This window comes from Schistocerca piceifrons, chromosome 3 (assembly GCF_021461385.2).
Source record: "Schistocerca piceifrons isolate TAMUIC-IGC-003096 chromosome 3, iqSchPice1.1, whole genome shotgun sequence".
Lineage (NCBI taxonomy): Eukaryota > Metazoa > Arthropoda > Insecta > Orthoptera > Acrididae > Schistocerca > Schistocerca piceifrons.
Genome location: NC_060140.1, coordinates 928,401,226 through 928,417,281, shown reverse-complemented (window position 1 = coordinate 928,417,281; position 16,056 = coordinate 928,401,226). Strand labels below are relative to the sequence as shown.

Here is a 16,056-nt window from a genome sequence, read left to right as displayed (position 1 = left end):
GAAAACGAGACAGTGGAAAACATCCACAAGAGGTTGAAAAAGGTGTATGGATATGCTGCTGTCGATTGCAGTACAGTTAGTCAGTGGGCAAGCAGGTTATGTGATGAAAGCGGGCACGGCAATATTGAAGATTGTCCTCGCAGCGGCATGCCTCGTACTACACACAGTCCAGATAATGTGCAGAGAGTTAACAAATTGGTGACTGCCGACAGACGCATCACAGTGAACGAATGGTCACGCTACATTGGGACAGGGGAAGAAAGTGTTTGCAGAATACTGAAAGTGTTGGTGTTAGAAAAGGTTTGTGCCAGGTGGGTTCCCAGGATGTTGACAGTGGCTCACAAAGAAACAAGAAAAACAGTATGCAGCGAACTTTTGGAACAGTATGAGAATGGTGGACATGAATTTCTTGGACGAATTGTGACAGGTGATGAAACATGGCTCCATCATTTTTCACCAGAGACGAAGAGGCAATCAGTGGAGCGGCATCATGCAAATTCACCCAAGGAAAAAAAAAAAAATTCAAAACCACACCTTCTGCTGGAAAAGTTATGGCTACGGTGTTTTTCGATTTCAAAGGACTCTTGCTTGTGGACATTATGCCAAGTGGAACCACCATAAATTCTGATGCATATGTGACGACGCTGAAGAAACTTCAAGCTCAACTGAGTCGTGTTCGACTACATCTGTAAAAGGAGGACGTTTTGCTGTTGCACGACAATGCACGGCCACATGTCAGTCAAAAAACCATGGAAGCGATCACAAAACTCAGATGGACAACACTGAAACACCCGCCTTACAGTCCTGACCTGGCTCCATGTGACTATCATCTCTTTGGGAAACTGAAAGACTCTCTTCGTGGAACAAGGTTTGAAGATTATGACTCCCTTGTGCACGCTGCCAAACAGTGGCTCCAACAGGTTGGTCCAGAATTTTACTGTGCGGGTATACAGGCGCTGGTTGCAAGACGGCGTAATGCAGTTGAGAGGAATGGAAATTATGTGGAGAAATGAAAATATTGTTGATAAAGGATGTATCTACACACTGTAAAACTTTCAAACATGTAGAATAAAAGATGGATTTAAAAAAAAATAGTGTGCATTTCTTTTCGAGTGACCCTCGTACCATAAACATCTGCCCAAAAGGTCATCTACATCCTTAATCGTAATTCACTTTTGATTCATTGGTCTTTTACACCAGGCCTGCTCAGGAGGCAGGTTGTGTAAGCCAAGAACACTTGTTTGTAGTTTGGTAACAAGAAACTTGTCTTGTAATCTCTGATCATGTGTTCCTGTTGTAACCAGTATAAAAAGAGAGCCTATTCTCAGTGCAGTGATGGCAGCACAAATTTTCTATTTTATGTTAAGGACAAGTGACACAATTCCTCTGTCAGACAACTCATTGGAAAGGTTTGTATCCATTAATGACATGACTCTTTTGAAGATACATAACAGGTTTCAAAATTTTAAGTATCACACATTTCAGTTTTCATTGGCATTAAAAATTCTTATAATTAGATTACTAGTCCTTAGAGCATGAATAGCAGGATGCTGGTATGGAGACATTAAATAAAACTTCGTTCAGCAACATCAATATGTAAAAGATGCATTGAGAGGCAGACAGGCACAATGAAAACCAAGACTGATAGACATTATTAGCTATCAGACTAAGTCCAACATATAGACACACACACACACACACACACACACACACACACACACACACACACACACACACCCCAAACACAAACGCGCACGTGGTGTGGGGCAGTTAAGACAGGCCACCCAAAATATACCCATAATGAGTAAATGTACTGAGGTGCAGTTTTCACTAAGTCGTAACAGGCAGTGTGACTAATTTTCTGATACATATAGCTGCTGAATTATGACACTAATTTTTTTTATGAAACTAATTAATTTTTTATGTGAAATTGGAAAGAGTCTACAAAGGACATGTTTGTGTAGTTTCATACACAAAGTGCAAGTTTGTGTGGCAGGGATGTGAGACAGACCTGGATTAAATCCTACAGCCATTGGTCTGTTACATCATCCATTCTGAATGTAAATTTTAGGTTATTTCCCATGCTTGTTTTGACAAATGCTGGAATGGTCCGCTATTTCTGCCTTAGGAAATACACTGTGTGAACAGTTAAAACAAGAGTACACAAAGAACTAAGTTCCCATGATTCATAAATGGATGACACAACCTCTCTCCTTAATTTAATTGGTAAGAGTGGTGACAAGAAGAGTATCTGGCCACAAAATTGAAATAAAAATTTGCCAAATCATTAAAAGCATCAGACATTGCACATGAATATGAGGAAAGAGAGTTTGGAAAGAGACTTCAAAGAGTACTTCTCCAATGTAATATGGGTGGAACTTGATAAAATAGTAACAGGGTAACAGTACCTCAAATCACTGTTCCGCTATCAGGAGAAGAGGTTCCTGATTAACCTATCTGTATGGAATGGACCTGACATCTGTCGTGCTGATAGCACATTGATTGCTTTACTTACAGCGCAGTGTCTTTCAACAACTATGGCAGGATGTGTCGGAAGCTGTTGGTATTTGTGGCTTCACGAGTCCCAGCAGTAAAATGGGTAGCCATGGTGAGCCTTGAAAACTCCGTAGTACTTGTTGCAGAAAAATATCTGTGTTTATCCAGTTCTCTTTGATTTTCAACTGAATAGTAGTGCACATTTTGAAAATTGATTATACACTTCTCCCTACCAGAATGGGTTTTCAACTGATTAGTATAGTGTTGTATGTCATTGTCATCAAGCTATTGGAGTAACATATGTGTAGAATGAAATATGTAGGAATGTAGTGCTCACAAAACACTACTTTGATTGATTCCACCTGCACATCTGCCTTGTAATGAAATAGGGGTTGTTTTTTTAATCACTGTTAAAACATTAGCTACATTTCTCTCATCATTTGCTGTTCTTTCTCATTGGCTTATTTTATTGTTCACATTTCCAGTTTCTTGAAATTTTTTTGTAGTGTTTACAAAGACTACCAGAATGGGTTTTCAACTGATTAGTATAGTGTTGTATGTCATTGTCATCAGGCTATTGGAGTAACATATGTGTAGAATGAAATATGCAGGAATGTAGTGCTCTCAAAACACTACTTTGATTGATTCCACCTGCACATCTGCCTTGTAATGAAATAGGGTTTTTTTTATCACTGTTAAAACATTAGCTACATTTCTCTCATCATTTGCTGTTCTATCTCATTGGCTTATTTTATTGTTCACATTTCCAGTTTCTTGAAATTTTTTTGTAGTGTTTACAAAGACAGAGTGTGAGTACTTGGTACAATCTGGACACCTTTCATTGTACAACCCCACCGCTACTCTAACAGTTTGGCAACATTTCCCCAAAACAAAAACCACATCAGCGAATTCATCTGTTTCTGTTCTTTGTATTATAAAAGTCTGATCGCTCCAACTTCCGAGAAAATACTGATGGAGTTCAGTCGCACAGGTGAATAGTGCTATAGTTACTTGATTCCTTACTTTTACTATAGTACAGCAAATGTTTGTGGGATTCATTTTCTTCACAGCGGAACAGTAGTTTGTGAGGCTGTTAACTTTTTATTTTGTCTAGTTCCGTGTACGTTTTGTCATTGAAATCCTCTTCAAATTTTTGTGTCAGTGCCACAGAAAAATTACATAATTCGATTTAAAACAAACACAGTCAGTATCATTAGAAATTATTTTCATGTGAGGTGCGTTAAAAAAAACATATTTTTTTGTTATGAATTTTATTTACTCACCTACATCAAGAGTATCCCCTTCAAATTAGTTATCATTAGATATTATACATTAATTTTCCAATCTCAGAACCACTCTTGAACTCAATCTGTGAGATGGCTTTTAGCCACAAATCTGTTTCCACAATTCCATCAGTTGATGATGTGCTGGGGAATGCAGGGTGCTGATATCTTCAAATTCATCATGGCCTTCTTCAAAATACTTATAACAATCCCAAATCCTATAGTTTTAATCGTAGTGGTTTCACCAAAAGCAGTATGTAACTTTTCTAAAAATTTGCGCTGAACTTTATTTTGTTCTTACAGCAAAATATAATAAAAATTCTCTGATCCATTTTTATATGCAATACCAAAAAATAAGTGATCTTTTTGATAATTTATGATGGACTACATATTTGCTAATGCTGTACATATACTTCCCAGACATGTTACCAACTCAACAATGAAAAAATCACGCCAATTACACTAATATGTAGGCAGTATTACAAAATTCCCATTACTATCTGAACACACCTCGTATGTCAGATTATTTGTCGCATTGTCCGCCATAACTTAGCAAAAAATGTACCTCAGTATAATTACTTTTTCTTGATATGTTTGTAGTGATTGTGTGTGTGTAAATCAGATCGAGAGAAACTGAGAGTTTGTGTCCATAAACCAGCTGTTGGTTTGCCACTGTAGATGTGTGAGCCAGCTTGCATGAGCAGATCAGTGTCTGCTTACCAAAGCTTCAGAGGTGAATGTACTTCTTTTAGGTGTGAGTCACAGAAGGTAACCTTAATTGCACTAACACTAACAAAATATCCTAACTTCACACTACTTAATCTTTCTTGCATCTATTCTCATGTTACTGCCTCTTCCTTGCACTTCCAGTTCCTTGGATTTCCCTTTCCTTTCATCTGTTCCAGTGCAAAGATTTTTCTAGAGTTAGGTAACACATGCTGTCACCTGATAAATAAATGAACTATTAGCTCGGTGCTCTCAAAACATTATGCAATAACTGCAGGCAGTAAAACACACAAACATTATTCTCTCTTCACATACACATGTAGAAAACAGACTGCTGCTTTCTTTTTCTTCTTTGATACCTTGTAATATTGCTTCCAACAACCTTTTACTTTTTTCTTTCATTATAATACCAGCAAATTACTTGGTGTTGCCAAGTTAAAATCTCGTATCGTCTTCTCACCCCCCCCCCCCCCCCCAGTGGTTTCCCAACAGTAACATTTGAACCAAGTGTGTTTGAAATTGCACAATACATATCTAATTATACTTTCTATTTCACCCTGTGCTCACACGTACCCCTGGGGGTCAATTGTTTTCAGGGTTGTTGGTAATCAGCTTAGCAACACGGAATTCAGTAATAACAATCTTGTTTGATTGTTCTCAAATCATCTCCTTCATCCCATGTTCTCCTTCCTCTCACCGTACTCTGCAGAACAATTCTGCTGCAACCATCATACATTTTGCTTAAGGACCACAAAGGCAAGATTAGAGAAATTAGCACTTGTATGGAGGCTTAGAGTTTTTTCCCTTGCACCAATTGTGAGGGAAACAGGAAAGGGAATTACTGGTAGTGGTACCAAGTACCCTCCGCCATGCAACTTATGGTGGCTTTCAGAGTTTGCTTGTAAATGTAGATGCCAGGACTGTTATGAATCATCTTAACAATGGCAAAAGCTGGTTATTTGACACTAATATTTTTAAATTATTAACTTTTGCCTTCTTCTTCTCATGCCCACAAATAAGAGTGCTAGCAGTGTCTTACACACTGTATTTTTTCCTAGATAATAAGCTGCTTTCAGAGTTTGCTTGTAAATGTAGATGCCAGGACTGTTATGAATCATCTTAACAATGGCAAAAACTGGTTATTTGACACTAATATTTTTAAATTATTAACTTGTGTCTTCTTCTTCTCATGCCCACAAATAAGAGTGCTAGCAGTGTCTTACACACTGTATTTTTTCCTAGATAGTAAGCTGCATTTGTATTAAGTTTGGTTGAAATTTCTCTTTGTGTTCCGGGATTATGTTTCAAATCAAGTCACTCCCTTCTCACAACCAAATCCACAACTAGGGATTATATATGATCGGAGCTCTCTCCATTCACCCTGGCGTCTCTAGAACCTGTGGATTCAGCATTAATATAGTTTGCTTTCAAATAGCGTGTAATCCAGGATGAATTAACAGTAATGTGACAGGGGTTAGGTTCCTAATAGCTACATAGAGAAGGCATTGAATGGCAGACTGACACATTTAATGTACATTTAAGAGTGGGCTAAGCTACTGGACAAAGTCCTCCTCCTTAGGACACACACACACACACACACACACACACACACACACAGAGTCATCTCCTTATATTAGGGCCTAACTGCTGTGAGCTGAGGAATCTCTTGGGATGGGTGGTGATGGTATAGATGATGTGTGGGGGAGGGATTGGGAGGGTAGGAGTGGTGGAAAATACTGTAGTACTGCTTGTGGGAGTGTGGCTGGACGTCGTGAGGGTGGATAATGTTTTTTTTTTCCCAGGCTTAATTTCAGTCATCAGTTGCAAATAACTTTTATTATCTTTACCAGTATCGACAAATTAATTTGTCGTCCTCAAAAGCTTACTTTAGGAGTCAGTCAATATTTTCTTCATGTACGTGTTGTTGTTGTTGTTGTTGTTGTCTTCAGTCCTGAGACTGGTTTGATGCAGCTCTCCATGCTACTCTATCTGTGCAAGCTTCTTCATCTGCCAATACGTACTGCAGCCTACATCCTTCTGAATCTGTTTAGTGTATTCATCTCTTGGTCTCCCTCTATGATTTTTACCCTCCACGCTGCCCTCCAATACTAAATTGGTGATCCCTTGATGCCTCAGAACATGTCCTACCAACCGGTCCCTTCTTCTTGTCAAGTTGTGCCACAAACTCCTCTTCTCCCCAATCCTATTCAATACCTCCTTATTAGTTATGTGATCTACCCATTTAATCTTCAGCATTCTTCTGTAGCACCACATTTCAAAAGCTTCTATTCTCTTCTTGCCCAAACTATTTATCGTCCATGTTTCACTTCCATACATAGCTACACTCCATACAAATACTTTCAGAAACGACTTCCTGACACCTAAATCTATACTCGATGTTAACAAATTTCTCTTCTTAAGAAACGCTTTCCTTACCATTGCCAGTCTACATTTTATATCCTCTCTACTTCGACCATCATCAGTTATTTTGCTCCCCAAATAGCAAAACTCATTTACTACTTTAAGTGTCTCATTTCCTAATCTAATTCCCTCAGCATCACCCGACTTAATTTGACTACATTCCATTATCCTTGTTTTGATTTTGTTGATGTTTATTTTATATCCTCCCTTCAAGACACTAAAACTGACATTTTACAATAACTGAATCACATCTATGTATCTGTTGTACTAGCACAACAGATATGTGGATGTGATTCAGTTACTGCAAATTGTCGAATTATTGAATTGAACTAGCACAGCAGATACATTGATGTGATTCAGTTATTGTAAATTGTCAAATAGTGTTTAAAATAACCACATACAATATGTAAATTTCTGGACATACCATGGTATTATCCTTTTATGAAGATGTTGACTGTCTACTAAACTAAGCTTCTGAAGATGACAAATTAATGTGTCGAAACTGATAAAGATAATAAAATTTATTTGCAACTGATCACTGAAATTAATCCTGTAAAAGGTAATATTAAAGTTGCTGAAAATTACAGTCATGAATAAAGTGATAGGTAGCAGCTATGTGTGAGGCTGCAATGGTATATTTATTTTATTCATGGCTGTAATTTTCAGCAACTGTAACATTACCTGCATAGTCCTATTTCTTTCTGTGCTTCTTTCTTCTCCATGCCCCCCCTCCCCTCCCCATCCCGCCCCCTTTCCCTGAGCACAGTTTGCTGCTCCTAACAGCTCACTATCTTATTCCCATTCCCACAGCCAATACTACAGAATATTCTCCTACACGTCCCATGCTATCCCTTTCCCTCCCCACTCCACTCCATACCTCTTCTGTACCTCCACTACCCATCTCGGCCAAGATCACTGCTCACAGCAGTTGGGCCTTTGTGTCCGGAAAACAGTGGCCACTTGTTGTGTTTGTGAGTTGTTCTTTTGTGTGTGTGTGTGTGTGTGTGTGTGTGTGTGTGTGTGTGTGTGTGTGAATTGTGGGGGGGGGGGGGGGCGTCTGCCTCTAGAGAAGTACTTTTTCCAGTAGCTTAGTCTACTTTTAAATGTGCCTGTATGCCACTTGATGCTTCCTCTATGTGGTGAATAGAAATTCGTCTCATTTAATATTATAGCTAGTTTTCATTTGTTTTCGTGTCACCCTCTTTGGATCTACTATCTGTACCTATTGTGTCTGTGTCTGTGTATGTGCGGATGGATATGTGTGTGTGCGAGTGTATACCTGTCCTTTTTTCCCCCGAAGGTAAGTCCTTCCGTTCCCGGGATTGGAATGACTCCTTACCCTCTCCCTTAAAACCCACATCCTTTCATCTTTCCTTCTCCTTCCCTCTTTCCTGACGAAGCAACCGTTGGTTGCGAAAGCTAGAATTTTGTGTGTATGTTTGTGTTTGTTTGTGTGTCTGTCGACCTGCCAGCACTTTCATTTGGTAAGTCACATCATCTTTGTTTTTAGATATATTATTCCATGATTTATTCAATTTTCAAATTTATGCTAACTTTTTGATCACCCGGTACTTATAAATTTACGGTACACCTTCCTTGCCTCCTTTGGCAACCATAAATTGTGAGTTGAAATTTCTCACTTGTTAGTTAACTGCTTCCTGCTGCAGATTGTTGTGATTATTGGCCAATTGCTCATGGGACATTTTTTATTCTTCATTATTCATTTATGTCTCTGTTTCCATTTCATCATGTGTGCTGTTATTGTGACTATCTGGAGTAATAATAAACTTCTTTACAAGGTTCTTTGTGTACACTCATAACATGAAAATTGGCCACCATTTCCATGTACAAAACTGCAGTCTTTATCTGTTATTTTATTTGTTGTTATTGGGATTGTTGTATACTGTACCAAATTGCTCATGATGTATTGTTCATGATATAGGGTGAAATGATCCTCTCCAGAATGATTTTATGTACTTTCCTCACTGACAGTACTGAACTGAAAGCAGTTTATTCCCAGTATATCTTTTCTATTCTGCTGCTGCACTAACTCGTTATAGATGATGTTGGTGTAGCTTTTCCTCTGCTAACCTTAACAGGGGTACACATCTACACTTAAAATATTTTCTCCTCAGTCTCAAACTAATTTATCCATAACCCCCCTTAAAAGCATGACTTGTGTAATTAAATAACGATTTCATATGGATGCTCAAAGCATTGTTTGTGTCACGTTTAATCCATAGTGTACCTTAATAGTACTGCTTTTAATGAATCAAAATTAAATGTAGATGATAAAAAAAATATGGACATGGTTGCCTTTGGATAAGATGTCAGTCTCCACTACAGTCACTGCTTTCAAAATTAATTATTAAGGAAAATCTTCTTTTTGTTGTAAGCAAAAAGAAATTCTGGAAAAATTATTTCTTTTTACACTATCTATCCAGAGTCATGACTTGAAATCCATCACCTCCTTAATTATACACCAGACAAACTGCATCCTTACACAAACTGCTACTCCTTTGAGAGGAAGATGTACAAACAAATCTGTTTCATGGCCAAGGGGATCTACATGACACCTTCCTAAGTGGCTGTTTATGGGTCAACTCGAGGAAACTTTGCTGGGCACCCAAGATCTCAAACCCCTTGTCTTCTGTTTTTGTAATCTGATTGCTGGGCCAAAAGTACACTGCTGAAAGCTTAGCAACATTTTGAGTCGTCTTTATGTGCATATTGACTAGTTAACACTTCAACTATACAATGTTTTGATACCTTTGCTGTTCTTACTCAGTTTGGTACGACCTGGTGTCTTACCTGTTCCCCAATAATTTTATTCTTCATGTTGTGTCTAGACAAGACAGCCTAGACACAATGAGAGGAAGCCGAAAGGCACGCGCTTAAACTCGCGCAGGCTGGCGTGAGGTCTGAAACAGGATACGTAATGAATGCTATAAAGAAAAGTACGTAGCTTCTGGAATACTTAACTTCAATCCACATCTGTAGAACATCGCTCTTGATGATACATTAATAGAATCTCAATATCAATTGAATACGGCGCCTTGCTAGGTCGTAGCAATTGTAGCTTAAGGCTATGCTAACTATCGTCTTGGCAAATGAGAGCGTATTTGTCAGTGAACTGTTCCTTGCAAAGTCGGCTGTACAACTGGGGCGAGTGCTAGTACGTCTCTCTAGACCTGCCGTGTGGTGGTGCTCGGTCTGCTATCACTGACAGTGGCGACACGCGGGTCCGACGTATACTAATGGACCGCGGCCGATTTAAAGGCTACCACCTAGCAAGTGTGGTGTCTGGCGGTGACACCACACTTCAAGCCTGTAATCTTCTTCTTCCTTCCTACTTGCAGCTATTGTCCACAATAAGTAAAGTCTTTTCTGAAGATTTGAGAAGAGTGAAGATTATAATATACTTCCTGGTTTACTTAGCTTCTTATGTAGAGTAGTCTCCAGGTCTTCTTGTCTAGGGGGTCTGAGTCTTGAAGCTGAAAATGTAACATTTTAGGTCCTCACTGTTCGATTGATCTAAATAAATTTGGAGATTGTTGTTGCAGAATTTTAGTTTTTACATTAATATATTTTGTCACATTTTAGTATATCATACAGCCTTTTGATTTCTCACATTAACAAAGCCAAAATTACATTGTTCGCACAAAATGCAAAAAATATCCAGTCACACCAGGGGAATGCCTACTACTGTCTCACTCAGCAAAAATAACAATATCCCAAAGGGCTTATCAATTTTTCTTGACAAATGAATTTCTATTAGTTTCTGTTACATTAATATTTTTGATTATTATTTCATAAATGAAGTCAGAAATAAACATAGTAACCAGGCAGTATTGCGTAACTAATAGTAGAAATTTTAAATGTGCCAGTAGGCTGTAATTTCAAATGTTTCTGAAAAATAATTTTAACTGTACATTCAGAACTAGTGCTTATTGATTGTAACATCGAAAATAAAGTAATTCCTTTTCATAAATTTTGTTGAGGAAAAGTAATTTTAGAGGAAGATATACCGGTACAAGCTGCATACATAAACCTACTTTAGCAGTAATTTGACAACCATACTTCCAGCGACCTTCTCCAAAGTTAAAATAAATAAATAAATAAAAAATGAAATTCAATACACTCACTATTTGTGGCATTACTGGCTTGCTGTTGTTTACTGGATGTGGCTGTGTGATGTGAATGCGGCGGAGGAGCAATATGAATGTGAATGTTGTTTGTGGGTAAACTCAGTTGCGGTGGCTTCAGTCTTGGACAACATTCCTTCTGGCAGATTACTGGTCCTTATTCTTCAGACACGTGGCCGTACATTTCAGTACACTACTTCGCTGTCTTTGGAATGTTTATATGCTGACTGAAGTGATGAATGAAAATTTGTACCAAAGCTGTTATTGAAACCCGGATCTCCTTCTCACTATGCAGATGCGCTAACTAGTAAGCCACCCTGGCACAGTAGCTTTGCACAACTGCATGGACTATCCAAGCACACCTCCCTCCTCAATCCAAATTTTCATTCATGCCTCACCCCACTTGGTATTCCCCCTAAACTCGAACAGCATTGCTGGGACTCTCCAACTGTATTGGAATGGCATCTCAGCATCGAATGAAAATGAGGTATCCTACCTGAAACCCTGGCATAGATGCTTTAATAAAATGAAACTATACTGTTCCAGAGATGTTTTCATGTCTCAAACACACCTAATGTACACTACTGGCCATTAAAATTGCTACACCACGAAGATGACATGCTACAGACGTGAAATTTAACCGATAGGGAGAAGATGCTGTGATATGCAAATGATTAGCTTTTCAGAGCATTCACACAAGGTTGGTGCCGATGGCGACACCTGGAATGTGCTGATATGAGGAAAGTTTCCAACCGATTTCTCATACACAAACAGCAGTTGACCGGCGTTGCCTGGTGAAATGTTGTTGTGATACCTCGTGTAAGGAGGAGAAATGCATACCGTCACATTTCCGTCTTTGATAAAGGTCGGATTGTAGCCTATCGCGATTGCGGTTTATCGTATCGCGACATTGCTGCTTGCGTTGGTCAAGATCCAATGACTGTTAGCAGAATATGGAATCGGTGGGTTCAGGAGGGTAATACGGAACGCCGTGCTGGATCCCAACGGCCTCGTATCACTAGCAGTCGAGATAACAGGCATCTTATCTGCATGGCTGTAACGGATCATGCAGCCACGTCTCGATCCCTGAGTCAACAGATGGGAACGTTTGCAAGACAACAACCATCTGCACGAACAGTTCGACTACGTTTGCAGCAGCATGGACTATCAGCTCGGAGACCGTGGCTGCGGTTATCCTTGACGCTGCATCACAGACAGGAGCGCCTGCGATGGTGTACTCAACGGCGAACCTGGGTGCACGAATGGCAAAACATCATTTTTTCAGATGAATCCAGGTTCTCTTTACAGCATCATGATGGTCGCATCCGTGTTTGGCCACATCATGGTGAACACACATTGGAAGCATGTATTCATCTTCGCCATACTGGTGTATCACCCAGCGTGATGGTATGGGGTGCCATTGGTTACACATCTCCATCACCTCTTGTTCGCATTGACGGCACTTTGAACAGTGGACGTTACATTTCAGATGTGTTACGACCCGTGGCTCTTCCCTTCATTCGATCCCTGCGAAACCCTACATTTCACCAGGATAATGCACGACCGCATGGTGCAGGTCCTGTACGGGCCTTTCTGGATACAGAAAATGTTCGACTGCTGCCCTGGCAGCACATTCTCCAGATCTCTCACCAATTGAAAACGTCTGGTCAATGGTGGCTGAGCAACTGGCTCGTCGCAATACGCCAGTCACTACTCTTGAGAACTGTGGTATGGTGTTGAAGCTGCATGGGCAGCTGTACCTGTTCAGGCCATCCAAGCTCTGTTTGACTCAATGCCCAGATGGATCAAAGCCGTTATTACGGCCAGAGGTGGTTGTTCTGGGTACTGATTTCTCGGGATCTATGCACCCAAATTGCGTGAAAATGTAATCACATGTCAGTTCTAGTACAATATATTTGTCCAATGAATACCTGTTTATCATCTGCATTTCTTCTTGGTGTAGCAATTTTAATGACCAGTAGTGTATATTTGCAGACTGAAGTAAAAAACGAAAATTTGTACCAAGGCCTGGGTTATATATATCTCAAAGGTGTTTGGCAGGAAAAGTTCTCTGGGATCATATTGTTTCATTTGATATCTTCGGAATGCTTCCTCTGATTGTGAATGAGTTCATGAAGCAATACGTCTGTAGGATCCACTTAATGACCACTGTGCAGGTGCGCCCTCAAAAGCAAGCAACTGTGAAACTCATTGTTGAGACCAGTGATGCTAAACCGTGCACTGTTTCACCTCACAAAGGTATTTATTCTCATATCATTCAAGATGGAGCAGTGGTAACCTCACATCCTTGGAACTCTTTAAATTTTCATGCATGATTCCTCATGCAAATGAAAAATCAAAGTTAAGAACACCAAAACAAAGCCACGACCGAAAATATCCCAACCATCCAAGAAAGTTCAATTAAAATTAACACTGTGGCATTTTTATAACTAATATATTGTGTGTCTAATGTAAGTCTAACTAGATTAAGGGTACAAGTGATAGTATACACTGTGATGCTTACAAAATGTAAATATTCCTTTTGTGTCAGCTTGTAGCAAAATTCTCCTCGTCTGCATCATCCCTTTATGTCGGTGTTGGACAATTTTAGTGTAAGAGTGAATGTGTCTAGTATTAGCAGTAAGCACCACAGAATTTTCATAATCTACCTAAGCATGATCTATCATTGTGTAAGGACTAATGTGTCCAATATTAGCAGCATGTGAAATTATTCTTCATTGATTATTTACAAATGAAGGCCCACTTTGATGTGTGGCTGTAGGTTGTTATACCTACACCATTATATAGAAGGTTTCAAAATATCGATCCTTTTATCCCCTGTCACTGATGATGGAGTCAGTCACCGAAAACTCAGGATTTTATCTGATTTGATGTGGCAAGTAAACTGAGAACTTTTTTTCCAACATAAATACTGTTTTCTTTTATAACAAGAAAGCAGAAAAAAACATCAGTGCCCAATTATGTATACCCAAGTAATGAATTAACAAAAGGTTCAGGGATAACTGGGGAGGACCTAGCTGTAAAGGATTTTCCCCTATGTTAGTAATTATACTGAATGGTGCAATGACTTTGAACAGCAATTTGATGTGTTATACTAGTAACTTTTTAATGGAATGAGAAAAATAATTTCATTGGTTTTTACTTGCAACCAGAAAGCTTCATTGCCCACAAATTGTGGCAAAAGATGTTAGAAACTCTTCAGTTCACTGGGAGCAGAAACTGTCAACCTCTGACTTGTTATTAATTCTTCCCTTCTGGCAAAATGTAACATCAGAGAATACAGTCTTAAAAATTGTATTGACAGCACCACTTGTAATTGAAATTTAGTATGTCAGTTAGTGATGGGAAAAAACTTTGTATACGAACTTAAGAGTTATAAAAGCTATTCTGTACAAATTTGTAAGGTATACGGTATTCAAATTGTCAATAATTCTAATTGTAAAACATGCTATAAACACAGACACACCACCACCACCACCACCACCACCCCCCAAATGCTTGTTAGAGCTATGAATTCATCTCCAGCATGTATAATTTTTGTGGTAAGACTGCTGTTGTGAGCATTGTGAGCAGGAAACATGCACACGCCCAACTATGTGCATGCATGCCCACCCCCACCCCATTCCTTGTTCTCTCTCTCTCTCTCTCTCTCTCTCTCTCTCTCTCTCTCTCACACACACACACACACACACACACACACACACACACACACACACAAACACGAACAAACTGCACACATACATACGGGGAGAAGGGGGTTGGGGTCCTATAAAATGGAGCAAATCAATTATTTGATGTTACTTGTTTATGCTAATCTCATGCTTTCATATGTTTCATCACCATGTTTTTCTCCGTTTGTTGGCGAAGTATCTTGGTTTACTTACATTTCAGGTGCTTGAATCTATGGAAAGCCGAATATGTTACAAGTAATATAAACTACTTCGTTTACATGCTAGTTGATCATTGGTTTGGGAACCTGCACAATGACGTGTTGGTTAGGTAATCACTCAGAGTGTGCATTAATTTAACATCCTTTCCCCAACAGTAGGATTGTAATTTTAAGTGTTCTGCATTACAGATTTTTTTCTTGTTTCAGATGGAGAAACATGCGAAAGACCAGGCAGCTGTTGCAGCAGCCGAAGCTGCGGGGGCTCACTCGTCACCGCAGTAGCAACTATTGGCGTACTGCAGAAAACACACACACACACACACACACACACACACACACACACACACACACTTGTTTACCTGTTTCTGTGTTTTCAGTCCCTCCTCAGCTGGCACAAATCATTCTTTCATTTCTTTTGCATCATTTTGTGAACTGTTTTTTGTTGTTTCTTTACTGCCGAGGAACAATGGAGGAGAAATGCCTTTCTCCCATGAATGATGTGTAGAATCCGGCAAATGTATTACATTCAGTGTTCCCTACAATAAGCGTAAGCATTTTTGTCAAAAAGTGCAACTTGTTTATTGAATTTTACACTACTTTTACAGTGGCAAACATGTTTGAAAGTTGAATATTCAGTTTTTTACAATTTTTGAAATTGTCATATTGAAGTCAGTTTACAGTTGTACACGGTGGACGCCAAATAGTATCTGAAAGTACTGAGTACCAAATGTATTTAGTTTGGAAATATATAATATATTGCTGTATGATCCTGTTATGTACTAAATTTGTTGTAGTTTTCTCATATAACATTCCATTAGTGAATGTACAGCAATACACCATTCTTGTTATGTTGTCTGGCTGCCTTTATTTTTTCTATCCCTCCCATTTTCCATGCCAGATTAAATCAGGCAGTTTAACACACCCATGTTGAACATTAATGACATAGAAAAGATTTTGATATGCAGTACCTTTTCATACAAAATTCTTGTATTACACAAAACTGCGTTTGTCTTTAAAAGCTTAAGACATTGATAATTTTACCTTGCTCAGGGAGAATGTACAGTATGGTGGAAAA

At 39.0% G+C, this 16,056-nt stretch overlaps 1 protein-coding gene across 1 annotated transcript in view; it reads left to right on the top strand.

Moving 5' to 3' along the window:
* LOC124788069 (protein LSM12 homolog) overlaps positions 1–15,834 on the top strand; it is a 35,217-nt gene extending 19,383 nt beyond the window's left edge. The window contains exon 5 of the mRNA XM_047255162.1: positions 15,189–15,834. Coding sequence (XP_047111118.1) covers positions 15,189–15,263 — 75 coding nt within the window. The 3' untranslated portion in view covers positions 15,264–15,834. The remainder of the gene's footprint in view (positions 1–15,188) is intronic.
* The last annotated feature ends 222 nt before the right edge of the window (positions 15,835–16,056 follow it).